This window comes from Lampetra planeri, chromosome 10 (genome assembly GCF_965212315.1).
Source record: "Lampetra planeri chromosome 10, kcLamPlan1.2.h2, whole genome shotgun sequence".
NCBI lineage: Eukaryota > Metazoa > Chordata > Hyperoartia > Petromyzontiformes > Petromyzontidae > Lampetra > Lampetra planeri.
The window spans coordinates 11473819-11499091 of NC_136116.1; the positions used below are offsets into that span (position 1 = coordinate 11473819).

The 25273-nt window shown below is 40.7% G+C and overlaps 1 protein-coding gene across 1 annotated transcript in view; it reads left to right on the forward strand.

Annotated features, from left to right (window-relative positions):
• LOC144721148 (thrombospondin type-1 domain-containing protein 7A-like) overlaps window positions 1-25273 on the forward strand; it is a 182920-nt gene that overhangs the window by 80518 nt on the left and 77129 nt on the right. Inside the window, exons 9-10 of the mRNA XM_078598543.1 lie at window positions 1326-1517; window positions 5931-6177. Coding sequence (XP_078454669.1) covers window positions 1326-1517; window positions 5931-6177 — 439 coding nt within the window. The remainder of the gene's footprint in view (window positions 1-1325; window positions 1518-5930; window positions 6178-25273) is intronic.

Genomic DNA, 25273 nt, shown 5'->3' on the forward strand with positions numbered 1-25273 from the left:
AAAATCCGCGTGAATATAATACTTAATAATACATGCTAACATTAAGAAAAAAAATGAATAAGTAGTTTAATGACAAATAATAATTGAAATTAATTATACTATTTCCTACAAAAGATTACTTCATGTGGAGTAACTTCAGAGCTTCTTGAATGCTTCCACGTGGTGCAAACAGAGTCCATGACACTGGGCGCTGCAACGACACTGTGACGTCATCAGATGGCGGTTTGGTTAACCGACGAAAAATAATTTCTGCACTTCGAATTTTTATCATTGAATTTTAGTTTTTGTTTAGAAACATTTAATTACGCATTTTTTGCGTAATCGTGTCACTGCGAATTCACGCTATGGGGGGAGGAGGGGACGCCTGTACACGGTAATTAATTTACAGATACCCCACTAAAATCTCCGATTAGCACGGTTGCCTACGTATGGTGCGAACATACATAGTTCAGATTGTAAATGTTGTGGCTTTGCTCTCCAACACACCGGTGTCCAGTACTAGTAACGAATTGGCATGTTCTGTTTACGTGACAAACCTTACTAATTGGCTGTGGCGGGTGGTTGCGGGTTTAACGACACATCCATATATTTACGCAATCTAACCCAAAAAAACCTGTATTATGGATGGTATTGGTCGCGAAAGCCTACGTGTTAAACCTTCAACTATCATGTATTTGATTGGTGGATGATAAATATTATAGAAAATATCAATTGATATCAAAGCCTCTACATGTCCCCCACCAATCTCACTACAGTCGTTAAATATTTCAACACCCTGCTCTGTAAGATAGGGAGCCATCGCTCTCACAATATTTAATCATCTGTTGAGAAAACAAAAATTGTTGGGGTATCTATAAATGGATCGCCTTGTAGAGTGTGCGTGTGTGTGTGCAGGTGGAGCGGTGGCATAGTGGTGATTTGATCTGGCGACCAGACTTTGATTCCCAGCCACACCTAGCATCAGTGGTGAATGATTTTTGAACTCCTCTTGGGTCCCACCTCTACCAACCCACACTGACCAGCGTTGTGAAGTTGGTCCAACAGCTCCCGTGACTGACACGGCATGCGGAGTCTTTCAATCAGTGGTTGATTGGCAAAGGGATGCAATCTCACAAACTACTACATCGTCTTGAGTTGAAGCTGTGTGCAATGGCTTGCATGTACTGTATGTATGCTGAACTTCTTTTGCACCGCACGTAGCCAACAGTGCTCATCGGAGGTGCGGATACTTTCATCCCCGTTGGCTTTGGTGCGTGCATCACGAACTTTAATGTTTGAAGAAATCACCAGAGTTCGTATCGTCGGTGTGTTTGGACTTTGCTCAGGCACAGAAGCAGGGCCGGAGCTGTGCGGAGACCCGGATTTCCCCACACAGCTGTCGTGCCTGGTGCCCTGCCCCAGCGACTGCGTGCTGAGCGAGTGGACGATGTGGTCGCCCTGCTCGCACACCTGCTCGAGCAAGAACGCGGAGGGCAAGCAGTCGCGCACGCGCTCCATCCTCGCCTTCTCCGGAGACGGTGTGTCGTGTTAACGCGACTGCAGGCGGCGCGACTTGGCCGTACACACGCCGCTATTTTTTTTCTAATTTAGAGCAAAAAGGAGCAGCTCTCGGATTCAATATATCATTTCAGTGAGGGTTTGAAAGCAGAGACAAGGTGATGTGTGCATCACTAAGGCCCTCAAGTAATCATGTGCTTGTGCTTTTAGGGAAAAAGCTCCCAAAACCCCAGTGCACTTGACGTACCGTTTTATTGTGTCACTGTTAACAGGGCATTTGGGTCAATCTAAAATGGGGGGCTGACTTTGACGTCTCAAGTGCACACGGGGATAATGCATTTTTCTGCAATGATACTGGTGGGGAAAGAAGATAAAAATTGTCCTTTTTTCAAACATTGCTCTTAATTTCATGAAAAAATAAGTTGTTAGCCTACACAGCAAGACATGTTTTTAAGTGTCAAACCCCAGCGCTCTGCCCTCTGTTCAATAATAAGTGCGAAAACGGTTCTTCTGCCCTGTGGGCAGAGTGACTGACACACATTGGGAAAATAATGAATACTTACAAAGACGTCACAAATGAAGTGTCGATTGATGGGAGGACAAGACGGTTGGTTATGCGCTAATGAGCTGCACCCAATGCAGGACTATAGCACACAACTGTGAAAAATATGATTTATTACCTGAGAACCTTTAAATTGCATATGTGATCCTGTCTGTCTAAATATGTGTGCATTAAATATCCATGCATTTTATTATGGATATACATGAGTGTGTTGTTAAATGTAAAACAGTTTATAGTTTTTTTAAAGAACATATGGAAATGCTCATAGTAGATGGTATTCAATGTAATTTTTAGAGTGAATACATTTTGTATCCATGCTGTTGTTGTAGTACATATACTATCATGAAGGCACTACGTTTCAATGACAGTTATAGTCTTCCAGTAAGGGGCGATATTTTACGTGTTTTTAACAAATCAAATAATTTGTGGGCCAATTAAAAATTTGGAGATTTTTTTTTAGTTATGTATATTTTTCTATTCTTACATCTATTGATATTATAAGTTTCAATTATTATCAAGGCCTCCGCACACAATGCTAGTTGGGGCGCTGTTTGACCATATTTCACCTTCCTCGTCAGTGCAGACTCATAAAAGGGGCCCAGGACCAGTTCAGATGTCAATCATTCAACTCATCTCACTGGGTGCAGAGACCACTGTGTTACTCCTCTCCCCACACACAGAGCAAATATTTGTTCATTTGTATCTCTTGAGGCACTTCGATGAATTATAATCATAAGTATTTATTTCCCTTTTAGACACCACTTTGTAATGTGACATGACAATCGTACAATTGCTCTGCTGTTATTTAAAACTCTCATTGTAAATGTTACATTTTGAGAGATATGTCCTTTAATTGTCATGGCCACAGCACGCGATTTGTCATGCTCTTTGTCAACAGATACCAATTTGAAAATAATGTCATGCTTTGTCCTGTCTCGCTGAGCCATTAAAATGTGCACAGGTGACTTCTTTTGTTGGGGAATGCAGCGTGATTGTTTGTGGGTTCATAAATAGCAATACCTCTCATTGAATGACTTGGCTATTGTGCTGTGGTATCAAGACTAAATAAGTATCAATTGCTGTAGGGATCATATATGCCTCTCCAATATGCTTCATAACAACTAACCCCCGCACCCAGGGCCATATTTTTGCACTAATGACATTTTAAACATCTAAACAGGATATGATGCTGGAAACAAAACCATGTTGCAAAGGAACATTTTACACGTAACACAAGATGAAATGAAAATGTACTCTCGATTTTGTTTTGTTGATTATTTTGTCTATAATAATAACAATAACAACAATCCCCATGACCAACATGGAGTGGGGAGGTTTTCATCAAGCAGAATATTAATAAAGGGATATAAATGAAATCACACAGAATGCACCAGATCTTGTCTGTTGTCAGAAGCAGGATTGAGCCTGGATAGTGCTTGTGTGGGACACTACTGTACATACCAAGTGATATAGGCTGCAAGGCTATGTTGTGGGTAGCAGATGGCAGTGCATTAACTTCAATTATTTTTCATCATTTTGGATTAATACGTAGGCTTTCGCGACCAATATCATCCATAATAGAGGTTTTTTTGGGTTAGATCGCATAAATATATACATGTGTCGTAAAAAACCCGCCACCACCCGACACAGCCAACTAGTAAGGGTTGTCACGTAAACAGAACTTGCCAATTTGTCACTAGTACAGCACACTGGTGTGTTGGAAAGCCAAGCCACAACATTTACAATCTGAGTACGAGGTTTCGCCAGTAATTATCAGGCGACAGCCAGATTTGTGGAGAAGTCTGTTTCGTTCCTTATATCGAGGCGTATATGTGGTGACTACGCTTCTGCGCCCTTGCGCAAAGTGGGGGGTGGGGAGTACTGAGTCAACGTACATTATTCATGTGCATTATGCGAGCCCTTTGATCTTGTCCTTCCTGTCTATTGTGTGTATTAAAATAGCCGTACCAACGAAATAGTAAAATAACACACAGTGTTTACCGAAAGAAAATACATACTGACACCTATCTGAATGCAGTCACACCATCACCCTGCACAGAAAGATGCTCTTTTCAAGCTAAGAAAGTGTCAGATGGTGACATTCTGAGAAGTGAAATTCAATATGTTAAAGAAGCGCTGCAAATGAACGATTACAATGATGCACAAATCAACAGAGGATTGAATGCCAGAACCAAATCAAATAACAGGAGCATTGCAACTGACCCAGTAATTTAAACGATCAAAATACCGTACATTGCGGGAGTAACTGATGGAAAAATAAAACATCCGAGTCAGATTTGGCATGGTACATAAAATACAGAAATTAATATCTGGTAAAAAAACATGTAATACCGAAGCTATCAACAGAAGGTGTGTACAGGATTAACTGCACGTGTGATAAATGTTATGTTGGGCAAACAGGACGAATGATCAGCACAAGACTAAAAGAACATCAGAGAAATATTAAATTCTCCCATATACAACTGTCAGCAGTAGCAGAACACGCTTGCCAACAAGGACACTCAATTGATTTTGATAATGTTGAAGTTCTGTGCAAAACTAGCTACCTCTGTCCAAGACTATTTAGAGAATTTATCGAAATTGAAAGAAAAAAATTACTTTAACCATTCGGATAGCTACCGCCTTAGTGCTGCGTGGAAGCGAATCATCAAATAATACATTATATAAATGCATGCCTACAAAGGGCAGCTTACTTCAATAGGGATTACCGTTGGTACGACTATTTTAATATACACAATAGACAGGAAGGACAAGTTCAAAGGGCGCAAGAGCGCAGAAGCGTGGTCACCACATCGACGCGTCTGTATAAGGAACGAGTTACACTTCTCCACAAATCTGGCTGTCGCCTGATGAAGCTAGTTGTAATTACTGGCGAAGCGTCGTACTCAGAGTGTAAATGTTGTGGCTTGGCTCTCCAACACACCGGTGTGCTGTACTAGTGACGAATTGGCCACGTTCTGTTTACGTGACAACCCTTACTAGTTGGCTGTGTCGGGTGGTGGCGGGTTTTAACGGCACATTTATATATTTATGCGATCTAACCCAAAAAACCTTTATTATGGATCATTTTGGATACTGGCAAAACGGTCCCATAGATATAACTTCAATTATATTACATATTTCTAAAGTACATGGAAAAAGACTAGTAAGTCTAATGTGTTTGTGCTGAGTCTGAAACTTTAATTTAGGCATGAAATATGTTGCACTGTTGATGTGCCATGTACAATTACAGTATGTGCTTGCTACTCTCTCACGGAACATCTGCTATAACTTATAATACTTGTATTAAAGCACCTCTTTAAACAGGTTATATAATTGCCTAAATAGTCACCTTGATGTACGCGTTTTTGTACACCTGCTCGACTTGACAGCTGTAGGTGTCATCTGCAAATTAAGTATAATTTGTTGTACTGAACAATTTTCATATCGCATCCAGGTTCATTGGAAGTAAATACTAATGCACACAACATTTGCACAATTAATATGAGTGCTATCAGATATCTATTTTAAAAAAACATTCACATGTAAAACAGCTCATATGCTAAGTGCCTTACGATGCATTCCAAAATAATTCAAATGAAAATATACATAAGCCTCATGGACAGATTTACTAATTAGCCCCCATAACAAAGGCACATTTGCATTCGTGGCTTTTAAGCAAATGAAGCATTAGCATTGATCGTTTAAAAAAAATGTGATGCGCGTCACCAATAGAGCACATTTGCTCGATGCTGCAGGCATCAACCTGACGCTTGAAAGCGCGTAGAGGTTGTTATTGACACCGGTTTTTTTTGGGTTTCCAGCTTAATTTTGTTTATTTTAACGACCGCCAATTTTCAAAACACCGCAGGCGGACAGGACTGCCCTGGCGAGCCTGGCCTCCAGGAGTGGCGACCGTGCAACGAGCACGCCTGCACCGTTTACCACTGGCAGGCGGGGCCCTGGGGACCCTGCGCCGAGGAACCCAGCCTCGGGGTGCAGCAGAACGCAACGGAGGGGGCGGCCGCATCGACTGGAGAAACGGCCTGCGCTCCTGGCGTGCAGACGCGCAAGGTCATATGCGTTCGCATCAACGTGGGGCAAGTCAGCGCCAAGAAGTGAGCCAGCAGCCATCGGTGGGGTGGGGAATGGGGAGGGGGGGGAAATCTCATTCTGAGCAGAACCCGTGACTTACGCTACATTTGGGTTTGCAGGATCTTGAATGCACACACACACACACACCGTCTTTCTGCCTCGCACGCGGAAACGCGAAATCCATCTGTGTATCTGTAATGCGTTCAAATATATAATTGAGCAAGTATGTGTGCAAAGAATATACAATATTATTATTTGGTATTTAGAGCTTATTTATTCATTATATTCATTGAAAACATCTGACAACAATAAAAAAAAATACCACGAGATGAAATATAGAATATCAACTGTTGAAAGTATACATTCCCACATTGCTGAAATTCGATTTCTGATACAGCCCGACCTCCAGAACCCGACAAAGAAACACCAAACTCAAACACACACGCACGGCCTGGGGGCATGATGTGCATGTTCAGTGACACCTTACATCCCGCCCTGCACAGTGACGTCAGTTTTAAAATTTCTAGATCCCGATCACCAGAAATTCCTGCGGTTCCAATACCGTGAGAGTCTTTCAAAGATGTTAGCGCTGGCAGACTTCCCATTTAAAATTGTGCCCAAGCAATCAATGCTCGACACATTCTTCAACATCAGTTGCAGGTGCTTGGGAAGCCACTCGCTGAAGGAAATGGCCTACAGGGTTCGCAAATTCAAGTGCCCTGGATCCTGCTATGGTTGCTTATCCCGGCTTTTATTCAGACTATGATACATCTCTGAGGACGTGTGATGCCCACGGATGATGTTTTTCCTGCATGGTTGTTAGACCCAGGATTCTGAAATGTGTACAGCACTGTCGACAAAAGAGAGCGCTTAGAGGGAAGGAGCATGCCTCACAACACGGAGAACAGAGGCTGGAGTCGGTTTGGCCGCAGGTGCAAAGCTCAGATGGCTCATTTTACGTGCCAAAAACGGGTGCAAAAATACAGGAAAACAGCAGGTACCAAATTGATTCCAAGCAGCCGCACAGCTTCACCCGAGTCAGACAGCTACAAGTCAGGAGGCCAAACACCATCTACCTCTGCTAGCGCAAGGTCAGTCGCCTTCGACAGAGGGGGGCTTCACTTACCCCGAGTTCCCTCACAGTCTACTTATGCATCTTGAGTAGGTGTATCATTCATGAGAGATGGATGGGCATTAACTAGGGGACCATTTTACGATGACTATGAGTGGTCGGGTGAGTCACCCTCTCAAGAGGGGGATTCACAGGGCAATTATTACGATTCCGAGGCTGAGGAGGAGCCAAAATAATTGACGAGGGCCCAAGTCGATCACTTACAGACATACCTAGGTAAAAGGCCCAGCAATTTGAGGCTTTGATCTGAGGCAACAATTATGGACGAGAGAAAGATAAATTATGGCCCAGAGGATGCTAACAGAATCTCATCTCTGTGTGATTCACGTTTCATGTTTAAGAAAGGGATAATTAAAAAGTCCAAGGGGAAGGCTCATAAAAGAGCAATATGAGAATTATCTTCCAGTTTTTCTTCTTCTTGAACTCTGAATTCCTCAAGGGCTAGAAGGTCACCAAGGGAAGGTGGTGAATGTTGATCTAGTGATGATTTAGGGACAGGATCCCAATAGATATTTTTTTTCTCATGGAGACATCACATGGTACACAAAATGGGTATATATGATCCTCCTGATTACAAGTACACTGACGGACGCTTGTGTTGCTTCCGAAACGTCGTGATTTAATTTATTTATTATTATTTGATTATTTTGTTTTATACCTACGTGACTTTACCGAAAGAACCAGAGAGTATGGATCATTGCAGTCAATGATCCATACTGAGAAGTTGAAGAAGGTGATTAAAGAGACGGAAAATAGAGATAAGGGTAACATGCTCATGAGCTTGTGTCCTCAAAGTCAAAATCTGCACCTTTTCGTGGGTGCTTGATGGAGATGCTTAGAGGGAGGCGTCACAGTTGCTTCCCGAGGTTTGCTGATATCACCAACAAATTCAATGTACTCCCTTCCTTTTGGTCTGTCACGAGTTAATACCAGCCTCTCCAAAAGTTCTGATTCACTTGGTGACAAACCTCAGGGGAAGGAAAGTCCACGTAGAACCGTACATGGATCATCTGCTGATGAGGGGTTCACCTAGGAAACACCTCAAGCGGGTAATTTCCATAGTTATACCTGAATCTTGAAGACCATTGTTTCGTGGTCAATCTTCCAAGTTGTTCCCTGACATCTTTCCAGCAGTTGAAACAATTGGGAGAGGTTGTTTTACAGAGAAGTGGAGAAAGCATTTTTTTCTACTCGATAAAGTAGACAGGATCTGAAGGGTGGTGAGCTGCCTGCTGACCAACGGCATAGCATCTGTGAGGCCCTTTCCTGATCCTCCTCGACTTAATGGCAGCAACGGTGAAATCTGAGATTGAGGATCAGAGCTTTTCAACTGTATCTCCCCCAACAGTGGAATCCGACTATAGGCTTAATGACATCCTTTGTGATATTGTACAAAGAGTTCCTCTGTGGACCCGGCTTGGTAGGTCAGTGTGTGTCAAGGATATGCCGGGCTCAGCGTAGGTTTTGTTTCTCACATCATTCCGGAGATTGTGATGATCGGGGTGTCACTGCACATGTGCATAATGCTCGCAGGGTTCAGTTAGGCCCAAATTGGGGGGGGGGGGTGAAGTTAATAAATTGATGAACATGTCGATGGCCACGTTCAGAAAGCAGGTTTTCAACGTGAGCGCTAAAGCGAGGCCTAATATTCAGATTTAGCTTGGTGCAGTGTTTGTTATGGTGGCCTTGTCCCGGTTTTACATGACAGTGCTCAAGCGGATGATAGTGTCATAAAATGTGTTTATAAAAAAATATGATCAAAATCAAACCGATGTTGTCGAAGAAAGTTGTCGTTAGTTTGTGCTTTAGAAACGTTATTATTTTTAAGTGACATGCTTTCTTAATTTGAATATATAGAAGTATATCTATGTTTTAATAAAAAAACGTTTATTTTTAATGTGTACTTAATACTTTCCAGGAAATAAAAACTAACGTAGAAAACATTAACCCCATGCTATACGTTACTATTGTCGTATGCGTGCAATGGTAGTGCAGGTGATGTTTGTATTCTGTGTAGATATACTGAACTCATGCGCACATTATTGTTGTTATATTACAGTCAAATCATTTCTCCAAAGTATGGGATTGGTGTCAAATGTTCAGGTCAGCGAGGCATATAAATCCAAAGAGCACAATCTCACATGTATCGATTATATTTTACCATTACACTGTTAACACATGTGCTCTGAAGCTGCACAAGAACGCCGCGGAGTGATAGCTTTTACCCCTCCCCCCAGGGCTGTACCCTCATATATACTATCATTGCTAATCTGAGTGTGTGAATGCATTGAACGCTTACATTTAGGTACTGCTCGTGCACATGTGTTTTGATATTGTTTCCATTGTCGATAAGAAGCAGACTGTTAAATTACATTCGCTTCACCAGCGGCAGGAGCCACGTGACCTATTGTGAAAAATTTTTATTTATATATATATGCTTGTTATATTTTTTATTTTGTTTTCAACCATCGTCTGTTATTACTTCATCTTCTGAGCATTGTCGTCTCCTGTTCCCAAGTGTGTTTAGATTATTCTGCAGATTAAAATGGAAGTTATTGTTTCCATTGTGATTTAGAATCTTGAGTGCAACAGCCTATATTGCCAAAAGTGAGGGGATGTAACTGGACAGTAACATTAAGTTGACAAATAACATGCTTTATAATTGATGCATATGTCTGCACACACGATAATACGTTTTTTTTGCAATAATCTTTAAATTAACGTGTTCAATCGCGCAGTGTCTTTGTGTGGATATACTTCAGGTGTTGTAGGTATGGTGTGTGTATGTTGTTTACACATATAGGTTGTCTAGATATGTCCATTGCCTATGATCACATTTCCCAGCATGGACCCGATGTCTTTAGATCTCAGAAGCCAAGTAGGTTTGAATCCGCTTCAGCTCTTTGATGGCCAACTACCATACGTAACAGGTGTTCTAGGCTGCGGGGATGCTTTGATGCCACAAATTCCATTGCTCTACTGTACTTCTATCCTCCCAGGCATGTTCTCCTCACCTTCACAAACCTGCACTTCCCCAACCACGAATGTGGTGAAGTAACCCCCCCATGACTCGCTGGGGTTCATTATCAGTAGAAGGTCAAAGGACATGTCCTTTGTCACGAGTGTCACTCCAAAAAACACTTGAGCTGCACTATATATCATGCATATTTGTAACATATTCTATTTACATTGTGTACATATTTTCCTTACTCAAGAATGCACCATAGCTCTTTCAGCTCCTATCTCTTGTATCAACAAGCCTAAATGAATACGGTTAATTTTCTTATCTTAAATCATAATTGAAGAAACATTATTCATTGCATGAATTTAAAATATCATGCAACCAGTTTTGAACGGCTGTTATCTTCTGAATGTTTTGTACTGCACTTTTAAAACAATCTTTGTTTCGTGCTCTGAAAGTATTCATATGCGCTAATTGTATTAACTGGAAAGCCTCATGTTCTGCTTTAAAGGCTGAAAAGTAATGAGGCAAAAGATTGTATGTGATAAATTAATATAATTTACACCCACTGCAGCATGCGGTGGCCTCTTCCGATATTAAAACACCAATTCTGCGATGATTTCTATTGTAAGGGTGCATGCAGGCATATATATGAGACTAATTATAATGGTTTGGAATTTTTGGGCTCTGGAAGCGAAAAGAAGGCTCCGACTCAAACCCTGCACATTGAACGCGCAGCATATTGCATGAAAAATGAGGCTGTCAGAGCACGTTAGTCTTCCTAGCTACTTTCATTTCATGCCATAAGACTCTTGTGGTCATTCGACTCCATAATGGAAATATCAGCAGACGGGGTGGGGGGAAGGGTTGGTTTTGAAAAAATCCTCTGCTGAGGGGTGGTCAGGCTTCGTGGCTTGCAGGCTCGCTGGTGCAAACGTGATGCCACCCCGGAAGTGTTTATCAAGTTGATTGAGAGCTTTGCCAGCCGGAGACATACAGCACAGCCTTTAAGCAATATCCGTGATGAGATGCATTGGTCAACGTGGAATTACTTTTACCTGTGCGAGTTCCAATGTAAAATGTCCCAATGCTATTTAGGAAACACTTTCATCTTGCTGGGCAACGTTTGAATTGGTACAGACCAGATAATTATGCATGATGAATCAAGAGCAAAACGTCATTTATTAGCTATTTCAAAGGAGAGGGGGAGGGGGAGTTCTATTATTAACAGATTCATCATTGTTTTGTAGATAAGAGGACTCCTTATAGGTGACCATGGGAGTGACATTAACAATTCAAATACATGGTTAAATTATATAAAACACTACAAAAGACACAGATGAAACAAACTATTAGAAAAAAACACAGCTGATCTTAATCAACTGGCTCAATAAGCCATATCTTAATAGGATTTCTTGTGCACATCAGAAAAGATGGAAAGTTTATAACCCATATCATTAAATACCAAAAAAAAATTACCCAGCCGATGTTACGCACTGGCAGCAATGCTACATTTCCCCGAATGATTACAGCCCCAGCAAGGCTTTTTAGCAACGTACACAAATCATACAGGAGTAAATATAAGTAACCTTGGCTCTTATTGCTAAACGTTGTTCACAAATTGACGATATAACAAGTCGTATATATTGTTGTAATTTTTTTAACAGTTGGAATATCTGCTATGTGAAATATTCAAAAAGTTTGTGCAGGAAGCCAAATAAAAGTGAGAAGTGTTCAATCCTCACTCATGGCCAACACCATGTGACGATTATCTGAATCGGTCCTAGGCTGCCCCTCCCTCCCTAGGTCGACTCAGCCTCAAATGAGTACCTGGTGCGGTGTGTAGTAAACATCACCACTCAGGAGACAAAAGTGGCCACGCATGGTGCTCTCAAACCACTCCCTCGTGCGCCGTGCCAGCCTTCATAGGTGCTCGCCAACAGCACTTGCTCCTACAGTATGTTAAGGCTATACGGAGATTTTTGTCTTCGTCATATATGCACACTTGTATAATAATAATAATAATAATTTTTTTTATATATATGTGTTGGTTCCTGCTGAGATACAAACACAATTTGGCCACTGGGGAATCAGACGTGCTGTGAATGTTACTTTTCTTTTCAGGGAAATATCACTGGAAACAGGTTTTCTGGAAAATCCTTTCACCTTTTCACCAGCTGAATATTTTTTTTTACTGCTCCATCAATAATGAGCCATTTGGGTAGTATTTAATATTGCATAAGCAAGTAAAATTTTCCTTTAATGTAAAGGGGAGCAATACTATATATTATTGTTGTGGTTTGTGTGTGGCAGAAAACAAATATACACTAAAAAACGTAAGTTTTTTAAATAATCAGTTTCTCAAGTCTCACTTAGCTGTGCTCAAACATGCAGATGAAAATGCATATCCTCACCTACGGTGGATTATGGTCCGTGTGAGCTCTTTCTCTAGTAGAATTTAAAAGCTCTTGAAAACGCGAGTATTCCCACACCTGATTTGCACCTGTGCGGTCTCTCAAGGGCTGCTGCTGCTGCTGTTGTGTGTGAGCAGGTGTATGGAATGATTGTGGACACATATTTTGGAGGGTGTTTTTTTTATTGCCCAATTTAGTCTATCCTCACAAAATTTCTTTTTTTATGCTTCTGCAGGCATTACCAAAATATTGTCACGTACCAAAGCTTGTTTCTTATAACAGAATGGTGCTATTTTTTAAGTGCTATTTCAAATTGAGAAACTGTAAAGAACATGTGTTTCGTCAGATATGTATTTATAATAAGTATTCTAATAAAAAAAATGTGTTTTAAGATAAGTAGACATTGTTTTGGGATGGCCAATGATAATTTGTAATATAACATTTACTCACAACACTGGATTTGAATGGTTTTCAAACAGAGTTTGTTTTTTTACACCAAATTACCAAGGTAGTATCCCAATGGTCTGGCACAATATGAAAATGCAGAATGTGCTTGTGATCAAATTGTCACAATACAGTGCCTTATTTTACAGAAACGGAATGCTGACTGCATTGTCACAAGGACAATATTGTGACACAGGGTGGGTTGGCAGGCAACTAAAGGCTCATATTGTTGCTTAATTTCCCAGAGGCCACCAGCATGATTAACGCAATAAGGCATTTGTTTGCACAGTCCCCAGCTGGAGTGTTTTAATTATATGGCCACGTAATGAAATTATACACATGGCTGTAGTCTATAATATAAGCAAAGGTAAGTACCGTAACATAAAATATTTACAAGTTTGGTAGTTTCGCCGGCTTAAAAATAAAGTCACCCTTTCCAAATTCAATTACATTGAGTGGTGTGCATCTGCATTGGGGGTTCTGAGGCAGTGTTCGCAATTCCAAATTCCCATGGTTGGAACAAGTTGCTACATATGACATTGAATGCCATACTCTTTGGTTCTTTCGGTAAAGTCACGTAGGTATAAAATAAAATGAATCACGATGTTCCGGGCGCAACACAAGCGTCCGTCATCAGGTGGGAAAGCGTGATGACATCCCACCTGATGACGGACGCTTGTGTTGCGCCCAAAACGTCGTGATTTATTTTATTTTTTATACCTACGTGACTTTACCGAAAGAACCAAAGAGTATGGATTCCTGCAGTCACGAAAACTTAAAATTAAGATTGAATGCAATCTCCAGACTGAGTGGTACTTTATTTACACTCCTCGAAATAAAATTAAAAAAATCCCCAACCCATCCATCTATGCAAATTGCCCATGCTCAGTGCACCTGTTAAGGGCTTCCGTTATGACCTTGCCTCAACATCGCAGGTGTGACCTGGCTCGATAGTCACTGCACTCTCCACCACCTTCGGTGCTGCACCATGAAACAAGTGCTTGCCAGCAACAACTGATACGCTTCATCCGATGAAGAGTTGGAATCAAACCGCAATCAAATGTATGGTCAATAGATAGAGAACTATTCAATAAGTACCACTCAGTGCGGAGATGACATTGGATGTCAAATGGAGCAACTTGTCCCAACCATGGGAATTTGGAATTGCCAACACTGCCTCAGAACCACCGATGCAGATGCACACAACTCAATGTGATTTAATTATGGGAAGGGTGACTTTATTTTTTCAGTGACAGACCGAGCACTTCAAACGAGGCTCACGTATCCCACACTGTGCGGCTCACACTTTTATCTCTCGCAAAACAGAACATTTCTAACGACGGTATTTTCATAGCCCGTGCACAGATCAATGGCTCAGATGCTTGCTGTGTATTTCCATTAAATTTGCATTATTCTTTAAACATGCTTTCCAGACGTGGCTGGGTGGCTCAAATGTCAGAGCGAAAAGGCAACACCGTTGAGAACCTGGGTTTGAATCTGGGCTGCCAGCCATGAATAAGCTGTGTTCACAGGCATAATAGAGTGATGGTTTCAGCCTGGTCGCCAATAACTGCGTGACAAATAAAGCACAATTATGCTTGCCGTTTAGGTTGATTAAATTCCTGCATTTTACCCCAAGCTTATAATTAATAAAAAGAGGCCACTTTAAGATTTTTTGTAGGAGTTCCCTTTTTAAAATGTCTGCATTTTTCTCCGACAAACGGGAGCACTCTGCTGTGTCAGATTTCCCATTGGATTATCATCTCAGGATAGAATATGGCGCCAATATCACTATACAAATCAATTGGGGAAAATAAACAAACAAGAATTTAGAGGATTAATAAAAATCACATCAATACCAGATAACCAATGGTATGTGCATTTCTGTATTTCCTTTGTCTCATCCATGCCCAGGTGCCCAGAGAACCTGCGCCCAGATCCCGTACGCCGTTGCTTGGTGCTGTGCAGGAAGGACTGTGTCGTCACCCCCTATAGTGACTGGACTCCCTGTTCTCTCACCTGCCTGCATGGTAAGACGCCAGGTCCCACAGTATCCATTACACGAAATAATATTCATTACCGAACAATGGAAATGTTTATACGAATGTCAACTTTAACATTGATTTTGACAGCACATGAATCACTTGTGCTAATTTTGCAGCAATGGTATATGTGGGTGGGGTTTAAGAAAAGCACATTTAAACAAAAATATATATTTTTATTCAAATGAACATTATTTTTTTGTTTATTATGTGTACAATTTTCTGTAAAAATTATACTCTTTAAATGTAATGTGGTATTTTGAATACTGTACAGTTGACAGGATGCCCACCGCAGAGATGAAATGATGAAATTAATGTGTGCAGAAGCCAGATATATTTTTAGATCACAGGACCATGAGATATGGTATTGGCCTGGGGAGACCTTAATTCAGCAGTAGATTGATCAAGGCAGAATATGCCGAAGAGATCAACCAAATATAAAATTCTCACTGGTGCAGTGAGTGAAGTAAAAACAGATACATCATTATTATGCTTATCGGCGAAAATTGTCTCTCAGTGAAAAATAATGGGACAAACCAGATATCACCACGAACAAAGGGTAACTGCATTGCTGAGCATTTCTCAGGGTTAACAATCATGATTCAAATGTTGATTTATTTGTATTTTGTTCCTGTATAAATGAAATGTTTAATGTTATTGTATTGACACACATCGTGTGTACACGTTGGGATTCAACGTATGCTCATATGGAATGTAGGAGTGACGTGGCACGGTTGGCTACGTACGGTGTGAAAGAAGTTCAACATACATTGTGTCTACGGACATAATGATGCAAACCCAGTATCAAATAAATTCACAGGTGCATCACAGCATAAAGTTGGATCCACCTACATTGGACTGGCATGGATATATTTGTGCCAAATTGCAAAAAGGTGTTTCCTGCATGTAGATCACAGTAACTAATAGATACCTAACAAATGCCACAAACATTTGCAATGTCACTTGATAGCATAATATGAACAATGACATTATCATAATGATAAATTTTATTCTCCTCATATTACCATTCTGAGTATCAAAAAGAAATGGGAAAAATGTGGAAATAGTAACCTTCTGTGAAAGGGTAAGGTCACTCAGAGGCTACTCTGTCATATATTATTGATAAATGTCTGCTTGGAGGCGAGGTTTTCTTCATCTACATCTCCATTTAAAGATGCCAAGATAGCTTCTGCGAAAATTTGTGTTTATCTGTTTAAAAGTTCATCATTGCATGCAAATTAACATGGTCTATGTTTATATCCACGATAGTCCAGTACATTTAAGTAATTATCAAATCTTTATAATTTTTTTTGCACCTCGTGTATATTTATTCTAAAGCAGCCGCAGTGCAGGATTGTTGGTGAAGGTTCTTTGTATTCTGCACACCATTGCACCATGACGCTTCCTTTTAAGCTTTCAGGATTTTACCCCCCCCGCCCGCCAGAAAAAAAACCCCATCTAAACAGACTACAGACTTCCCGGGAAAGACCTTTTAAGTTCACACAATACACATGGGAGGTTGTTCTCTGTAACCTTTGCTGGCATTTCAAAAGTTTTTACAACTCCAGGAGATAAACGCTTTAAAAAAGCTTAATAAGCGTTAAGAAAGAAGTGGAAGATTTCGTTCCCAAAAGAGCAATTTTCACTGACCTCCATGGCCTAGCCACGTGTGGTGTTTGCATTGCCACATTAGGCGGTTGTTGATAAAATTACTTGGCTTACATGGCGTGATTGCGGTGGAAATATATGGGCACGATTACAGTAAATTGCATGAAGATTATCGTCACATATTCACTAATTAGGGCTTCGCAAACTACATTACTGTAATAAACTATAATGGCATGTTTTAAAGATTATTGGCACATATTTAACGTTTAATATATTATCTAATGGAACATATATGTGCGTGTGTTGCTCCTGCAGTGGCTGTCCTTTGGTGTAGATAATGCATCGAGAGATTGAATGAAACATTGTGAATTTCTCTGCAGAAGGGATGCTCCCTGCCAGGCAATCACGCTATCGAATGGTCGCTCAGCGAGCAGCAAACGGCGGACGAGAGTGCCCTGAAACTCTGTATGAGGAGCGACCCTGTGATGTCCCTCCCTGCCCCAAGTACAGGTGACATTCATTAGCTCGGTTAGCTACGTACTGTGCGAAAGAAGTTCAACATACATACATACATTACCCATGGTTTGTGATATAGACCATTGGCATACAGCATGTACATGTACAGCCCTTTATAAATAAAGTGCTGGTAAAGGGCATTCCCCGAGATGCGCAGGTCATATGTGGTTATTTGACCATACTTCACCACACAGGTCAGTTTGGGTTGGTGAGGGCACAGAGCAAAGACGTGGGGTGATATAAGTGCAATACAGCAATTAATGTCCCTGCATTGCACTCTGCAGCCACAGCATAAACCCCGTAAAAAAACAAAAGACAAAGATCCCCTGTATAGCCTTAAGATAATGTTGGAGAAAGTGCTGTTAGCCAGCACCTATGAAGGCTGGCACGGTACACGAGGGGGTGGGTGGCTCACACTACACCCGCCCGCCTTTGTCTCCCTCGTGGCAATGTTCACACACTGCATCAAGTGCTCATTTGAGGTTGAGTCGACCTAGGGGAGGTCCAAGACAAGCCCAGATAATCGTGACTGGTGTTGGCCATGAGCAGGAATCGAACTCGGGTCGTCGGATTCGTAGCACAACGCGCTAACCCTAACCTACTGCTCTGCGCAGCACCCTGTAACACCTGCAATACATCGTGGTAATCCATCCACGTACTATCCAGGATCATTCCTGGACAATGATTGTTGTGGTCATAGGCATCGACCATTTATCCCGACGAAAATTCCAGCATTTTATTCCAGCTCTTGTCAAGATTGGTTCCATTTAAAAGCAGAGGAAAAAAGTTTACACATACAATCCACATAGGATTGGACAATACGTTTTTTTTTACAATGCTAAGGCTCAAGGTCAAAACCCAGCAGTTAAAGTGTAATGCTCATGTCACTCAGTGTTGTTACCACTCACCCTGATAACACCCCGTAAATGTGGGGGTCTCTTCTTCTCTGAACTCTGACCATGGATTTAGGTTAGCGTGTTAATGCAACATCATCACATGTGACTCGTAAGGTGCAACAGTCATCTTGAGGTGGCTGTATGGTCCATAGGGTTAATAACCCGGGATAGGTACAATTCTGGCAGCCCCTATATTCTGGATCATAGCTTCAGGGTGGCGAAGTGATAAAATGAACATGTACTCTGCTGCGTTAAAGGGTTCTCATGTGCAGTGAGTTATGAACTCAGCTTGGTCACCAACGGCTACACAACGTTACTATGCCTACTGGATTTCTTTTTTACTTTTTAAAGCGAGACTGTGTCTGTGCATAAGCTGATAATGAAAGTAGATTTAAATGAATTAGGTAACCTTCCTGTTATGTCTAGTTCTTTCTACAGTATAACATGTCCTTGGGTCATGTGGTATATAGACATATATGGGAACAACATAGGTATAATGCGAGAAAGTTCAAAACCCAGCAGTTAATACCAATGAATAACAATAGAATGATTACCAATCTATAGAATTACAATACCCTCCCCCTCCTTGCCTCGAATCACTGCACCAGATTGAATTGAATTAAATGATGACGTCACCCTGATCCTGCTCTATTTAAGACCGGAAGCAACAGGAGAGCTTCACCATTCTTGCCCGATGAAGCTGTTGTAATTATCAGCGAAACGTCGTGCTACTCAAATTTTAAAATGCTGTTGATTTTCTCTTCAGCACACTGGTAGGCTAAAGAAGTAAATTAATTTGTCCTTTGAAAACGTGACGCATTTATTTACTGTTTGGCCGTGTCGGGTGGTGGAGGGTTACGACACATTTATAAATAACGCGATCTGACCCAAAAACCTATATTATGAATTGAAATTTTTACATTAATTTAGCATTTTTGCTCATTCTGAGGCATGCTGAGGGTAGCCAAAACTTTATTTCGCAAAAGTTGGCTCACGTAAGTTGTGTGTTGGCTATATTAACTACCTTTTGTAACGTAAATGTAATACATAGCTAAAACACTGTTATCCCTGGATCATCCATCATTTTGTAGAATTACACTTACAAACACCGTCCTTGCTAAATGTGCTTTCCTGCTCAGTGACCTTTTTTTCTCCCTGCTGTGCGCTTGATGAATTCTTCTGTCTTACATGCCGTTAGCATCATATATCAGTTTTACGTAGGTAAGGGCGTGATGATCGCTTGCCAATACTATGCCAGAGACAAATATATTTCAGTTAGAACAAACATGTTAAAAAATAACATTAAAGCATATTGATTTTCTAATCATTTTCAGATATCGATAGTGTAGTTGTCTTTACGTGCTAATCTGGATGAAGTACAGACAATCACGTTAAACACGTAATACTGCAGTTTATTTTATTTCAACATTGATTCTCCCACTAAATACAGCAAATGTACTGGATTTTAATCATGGCTGATCGAACAAAAACAATAGAAACCAATGGTATTATACAGTTATGAAATTATTTCAAATATGATGCATTACTATAAATATGGATTCATATAGCTTCGAAAATAAATTGGATCTCAAGACGATGACACCCAAAGTGTGAAACAAGCCTGGAGGACAAACACAAACCAATGAGGACAAACAAAAACGTGACTTTAATCAAAGTCAGCAGCATCTTCTTGTTTAAATTGTCCATCGAGTCGTAACTGCGATAGCTGCAGACTGTGTGTGCACGTGGGTTCTGCGATGTGCCTTCATCGGTAAAAATTGGATCACCTTCAAAAATGTCAAAATTGATCCACGGACACATTGGCACTAACGATCTTTGACACGTGTGGCCAGATAATAACCATTCAAATTTGCATTTTGATATTAAAATACCACATTTCCCTTTTATTGCTTCATGCCCTTGTCTAAATGCTTATGTAAACCCTAAGGCAGTGACTGTGCAATAATAAAAGGTCCCATTTTCAGCTCGAATACAAAAATGCAAGATAACCGTTAAAATGCCTACATTTAAGTTTTGTTTTGACGCATTGGCTCCTGAAATTTATCTTCAATATTGCTTTATATCCCACCATATACACAGTTTACAAACCGGCCACAATTCATACCCATTCTGTTTGTGAATTGCTATGATTTAGACACTGTTGAATTTAAAGTTGCACCAGTAAAATACACGATTTTATTTAAAGAACAACATGTACTGACAGCTTGGAGCCAGATGGTTTGTTAGCTTCGGTTCATCTGTTGATCAAATAAATAAGCATGCACAAACACACACACGCTCAATTTAATCAAATCAAAATCCATTGTCAAACACATCACCGTCAAAAAAATAAAAATGCATAAATATCACCAATTTTGTTTTGTAATTTACTTTTTTCTGCTGAAATCATGCGATCGCTCATCGTAATAATCACAAACTTATTTTCTATCACTACCAGGACAGTGACTGAATCAGTTATCCATTTGTCTGCTTTCTGATACAGCGCAGTTAAATAACAGTGCTGCATAATCATCAAACTTATGTTGTTATTATGAAAACGTATTAAGTTGCAACAATCTGAAATGCTCTAAGTATGTTTTTATTTATCAAATATATACATTATTTCCTGTGGTAAGTTTGACTTAGAATATTGTAGTCTCCTCTTTTTCAGGAATAGGTTAATATTTCTCATCCGTGTGTTCTGTTATTTTATCGTTTTTATTAACTCGTTATGGGATACGCATCTACACTATGAGACCTCCTTTACCAGTGGCAAAATATAGTAGTAGGGTTTTACCCTTTAAACTGGTACAAAAACTGACACCTTTATACAAGGCGTCATGCCTTTTTGCGTCATCTGGTCAAACACCAATGGAGACTAGGCTCTAAGAAAAGCTGTCTCGGTGTGGACCAATCAACTTCAAGGACAGTGCATATCATTATCAGAGTTGTTTTCTTTTTGTTTGCATTTTGACTGCTTGTGTTGTGGTTATTGCAAACATGATGCCTTGTATAAAGGTGTCAGTTTTTGTACCAGTTTAAAGGGTAAAAACCTACTACTACTCGTTATGGGATGTTTTGCCAATGAGCCTCACATTAACGAAACATTCTCCTCACTAAGTACCATTGCAGTGGCAAAGCGTGGTTGGTATTGGCCCCTTACAAGCCTGTTGCCTCAGGCCCCGTCAGCCCGAGGGAGCCCAGTGCTGTTGCACTGTCAGTGCCTTCAATAGCCACGCCACTGTACCATGGGATATTATATTCAGTAAATTACATAACAAGTCTTACACAAACACAATAGGAAAAGGGCAACCTCATTCACCCAGTATATGTACGTACGGACTGAACAAATTAGTAATTACCACGAGAAAGAGTGTACTTGGAAAGATGAATTATAACGTGTATTGATTTGAACTTAAAGGCCAAGAATGTATAATTTAGCAGTTATAGTTCCATAAATGAATGGATACGTTTGTCCGGATACCTGCCTGAAGGCATAGCTCATCTTTTTGTTCCCATTTTTTTTTTAAACCTGTTTTCTAACGCCGCTTGCGACTCCGTGCACAGATGGAAAACACACAAGTGGCGGCGCTGCCAGCTGGTGCCTGATTCACTGAGGCACAGCGGTGATGGTGCAAGGGGCACACACGTTGGCACCACAGAGCGCTGCGGACCCGGACTCCAGATCAGAGGTCCGTAATACAATCGGTGTACCGATGAATCTCTTTTTTCCATGCCTATCAGTCACTGTCTCAATCTGTATGTTCTTGTTATCCACCACTTTTTTTTAAAGACATGCCTTTGCTTGTCCATCTTGCCGGGATTGTTTTTTTTTTACAGAAATGTCTCGTTTTACCTGTAAAATTACGTGATATATTGTTTTTAGATCTCCTTGGAAGTAACATCTCAGGGGGAATCTAACCGTTCGTGGGCAGCATTAACTTAAATCTTGTGAGATTTCACATGCCCCTCGAGCCAACAAATTCTGATCAATGCCTCAAGATGCAGCCGAAAGATGTTTGTGGTGTTTCCTTCTGCACTTTTAATTTATTACGTTTACACACATGTCGACATCGAGATATCCACATCGCTCATGCAAACTGTTGTTCTCTCTGTGATCTTATTGTTACTAGCAAAAATCAGGATGTTTTGAGTTTCTCACATTTAATGTTGCTCTTAAAAATTACAATAATTATCAGCCCTTGCCAAGCCACTGCTGGATGAAGGCCCGTATATGTTGTGTCAAGTTTTTTTTTTACGATGCTTCATCAGTGAAAGATGATGAAGGATCAAGCCCAGACGCAGTGTGGATATCACTCACTGTTGATGTTTGCCATGGTCGGGAATTATACTCAGGTCACTGGGTTCAGAACACATTGTAGGAACCACAGTTTTTTTTGTATGACAATCAATGAGCAACAGGCATACACCACTATGAGTGCCCTCACCTCTCCCACTGGTGTATACTGTACAGGGATTATAAAACATGGAAGCATGTTTGAGGTGTGAACGCAAGTGGACTATACAGAGCTCAAAATTAGGTCACAAGGAGGTGTATCACATTCATATAATGAGGCACACGTGCGAAACCTATACTGAACCATCCACAAGCCTGGTGAAGCAGTTCCCCAAACTGCTTGAGGGTCTATTAGCAGGGACAGGACAATTTATGCTCGCACTAACTCTGATTGACAACATTTTGTGCTTTCTTTTGAGTAATTGCAGAAATTTATAGCGAAAAAAAAATCTCACACAGGTTTACCTGAATTATAATCCATCAGCATTCTTTTATTACTTCGAAACGAAATGAGATTTTTGTTAAAGGAAGTTAGTGATTTCCGTCTCCCCAGTCCATCAGCCGTGCTGTTCTTCCCCCAGGGTTCAAACCGACCCCTCACCCTGCACGGCTGCCTCCTGTCATACTTTCTCACGCTGCTTGCATTGAGCCAGAATGACATTCCCAATGCTTGCTTCCTAAATTGCACAGTGGTTCAGAGTGATTTTTTTCCCCTCAGTAACCCATAACAAAATCCTCACCGTATAAGTCAATGAAAAAAGGTGAATCTGGGGGAATTGAACTGAGCTGCAGCAAGCAATTTTTCATCCTGATTGATTGCCATATAGAGTTCAATGAGGTGGCTGGTTGGCTCTGAGGTAGTGCACTTGCTTCTGGATTCAAAGTTCACCAGTTCAAGCCCCTCATTCTAAGTTCAGCGCATTGTGTGTCATTGGGCATAGGATGAAAATAATTTACTCCGGCTTTCATAACAGATGTTGAGGCAATCACTCACGAATGTAAATATCGACACGTTAATGTGTGCCGCCACATCACAGGAATGTGTACCGCCACATTATCGCGTAAAGCAGTCACACACACACACACAACTGATTAAATGTGTTTAAAAAAACACGTGTGTTTATGTAACAGGTTGACATATTTTAATCAGCACTCTCATGTTGTGAAGCAGAGTATTTAACACCCTCAAATGAATGCCAATTCGTGTATTCATGCCAGGGAGCTATTCTCATTCTGAAGATTGTTTTCAGGAAGATGAGCAGCCCACATGATCTTTGGATGTGTCCGTCCATCCCTCCCTCCCTTCCTCACTCCCCTCCCTAACCTTCTCCTGTCCACCAGCCAGCCAGCCAGTGAGCAAATACTTTTCTAATATAGTATGACAGTATCATAGTGTACCCTGAGCACTTGCCAATAAAACACCAGCAATAATTATTCATGCTTGTCGGCCATGGCGATGACGTCACATGGTTCTCCATGGCATCATTGTATGTGATGTCATCCCATGACATCGCCCCGTGACGTCACATCATTCTGCAATGTCACACATCATGCGTCATTATGAGTGATGTCATGGCATGTACCACGAAACATCATCTTGTTGTGCGGCTCTGGAAATAACGTCACCAATGAAACATTTCCTGCGGCAAATATTTGTAGGAAATATTTCAGAAGCCATGCATATGCATGATTTTTCTTCCTCATTAAGCAAATAATAATTATTAAAATGACATTACACATCTACAAATGTGCTGAGCCCCGAAACGGTTAATGTCTTTCAGTAAACCGTGATGAGAATTAAATGCGGTATTACACTTAAAAAAAAAGATTTGCTGGTCCATCCCGATTTAAAAACAAGCCATAATTGTTGTGCCTTGAGACTATAATAACACAGCCCCCTTTTAGGTTCCATATCTATATTCTGGATGGAACCATCCATATAGAGCTACTTCAGCAAAAAAATACCCAAAAGGTGATCAGAAGCACAAATCTTTCCCATAGGTTTGTAAGATATGTTTATTACAGAAGGTCATTTGAATGCCAGTCGCATACTTATGGTTCTGCCTGTAAACTTGAGCAAAGTGCTCAGACAAATTGTGCTCTGCTTTACCAGTTCGAGGGTGTGAGCGTATTTATTTAGTACAAAACGCATTGTTTGATTTTTAATGTGATGTCTTACTCTTTCATAAAACATTAGGAGTAATTTTAATTTTAATGGTTATCATTGTGCTATTGTGATACATATACTATGCATTTACTTAGAGCAGCTTTGAGCGCTATGCAAAGGCTATCACTAAAAGTGAATGATTAAATTACACGATTTTGCTACACTCCTGTCGATGTTAGAAACTCAGGTTTTTAATCTTTCTGCATGCTTCGCTCTTCACTGTGTACGCGAATGTCCTTTAATACTTAACCTTAAGCCTGGCACATTGGCCAGTGGGCCATGCAGGGGGTCAAATTAACATCTCTATCTATAACAGGAAACGTTTAATCTGCCACATAATCTGCCAATTCGATCACAAAGCCACCGTAAACTGGAAAGTTTTTGGGCTTTTAGCGTCCCTGTTTCTCGAGGATCAATCCTCACAACTTTCAACATCATCTCACGCTGCATTGCCAGTTTTCCGTGTTTAGAATGTGATTCAGCATTGGCGAACATAACAAAACACGTGCCTGATGATGATGGGGGGGGGGGCACCTCCACAAACCCTGACCTGCATGGCCCCCCAATGTCCTTTTTGGTAATTCGAATCAGAAAGAGTTATGAGCCGAGGTGGTATTTTCATTGGAATTGGACCAGCGTGT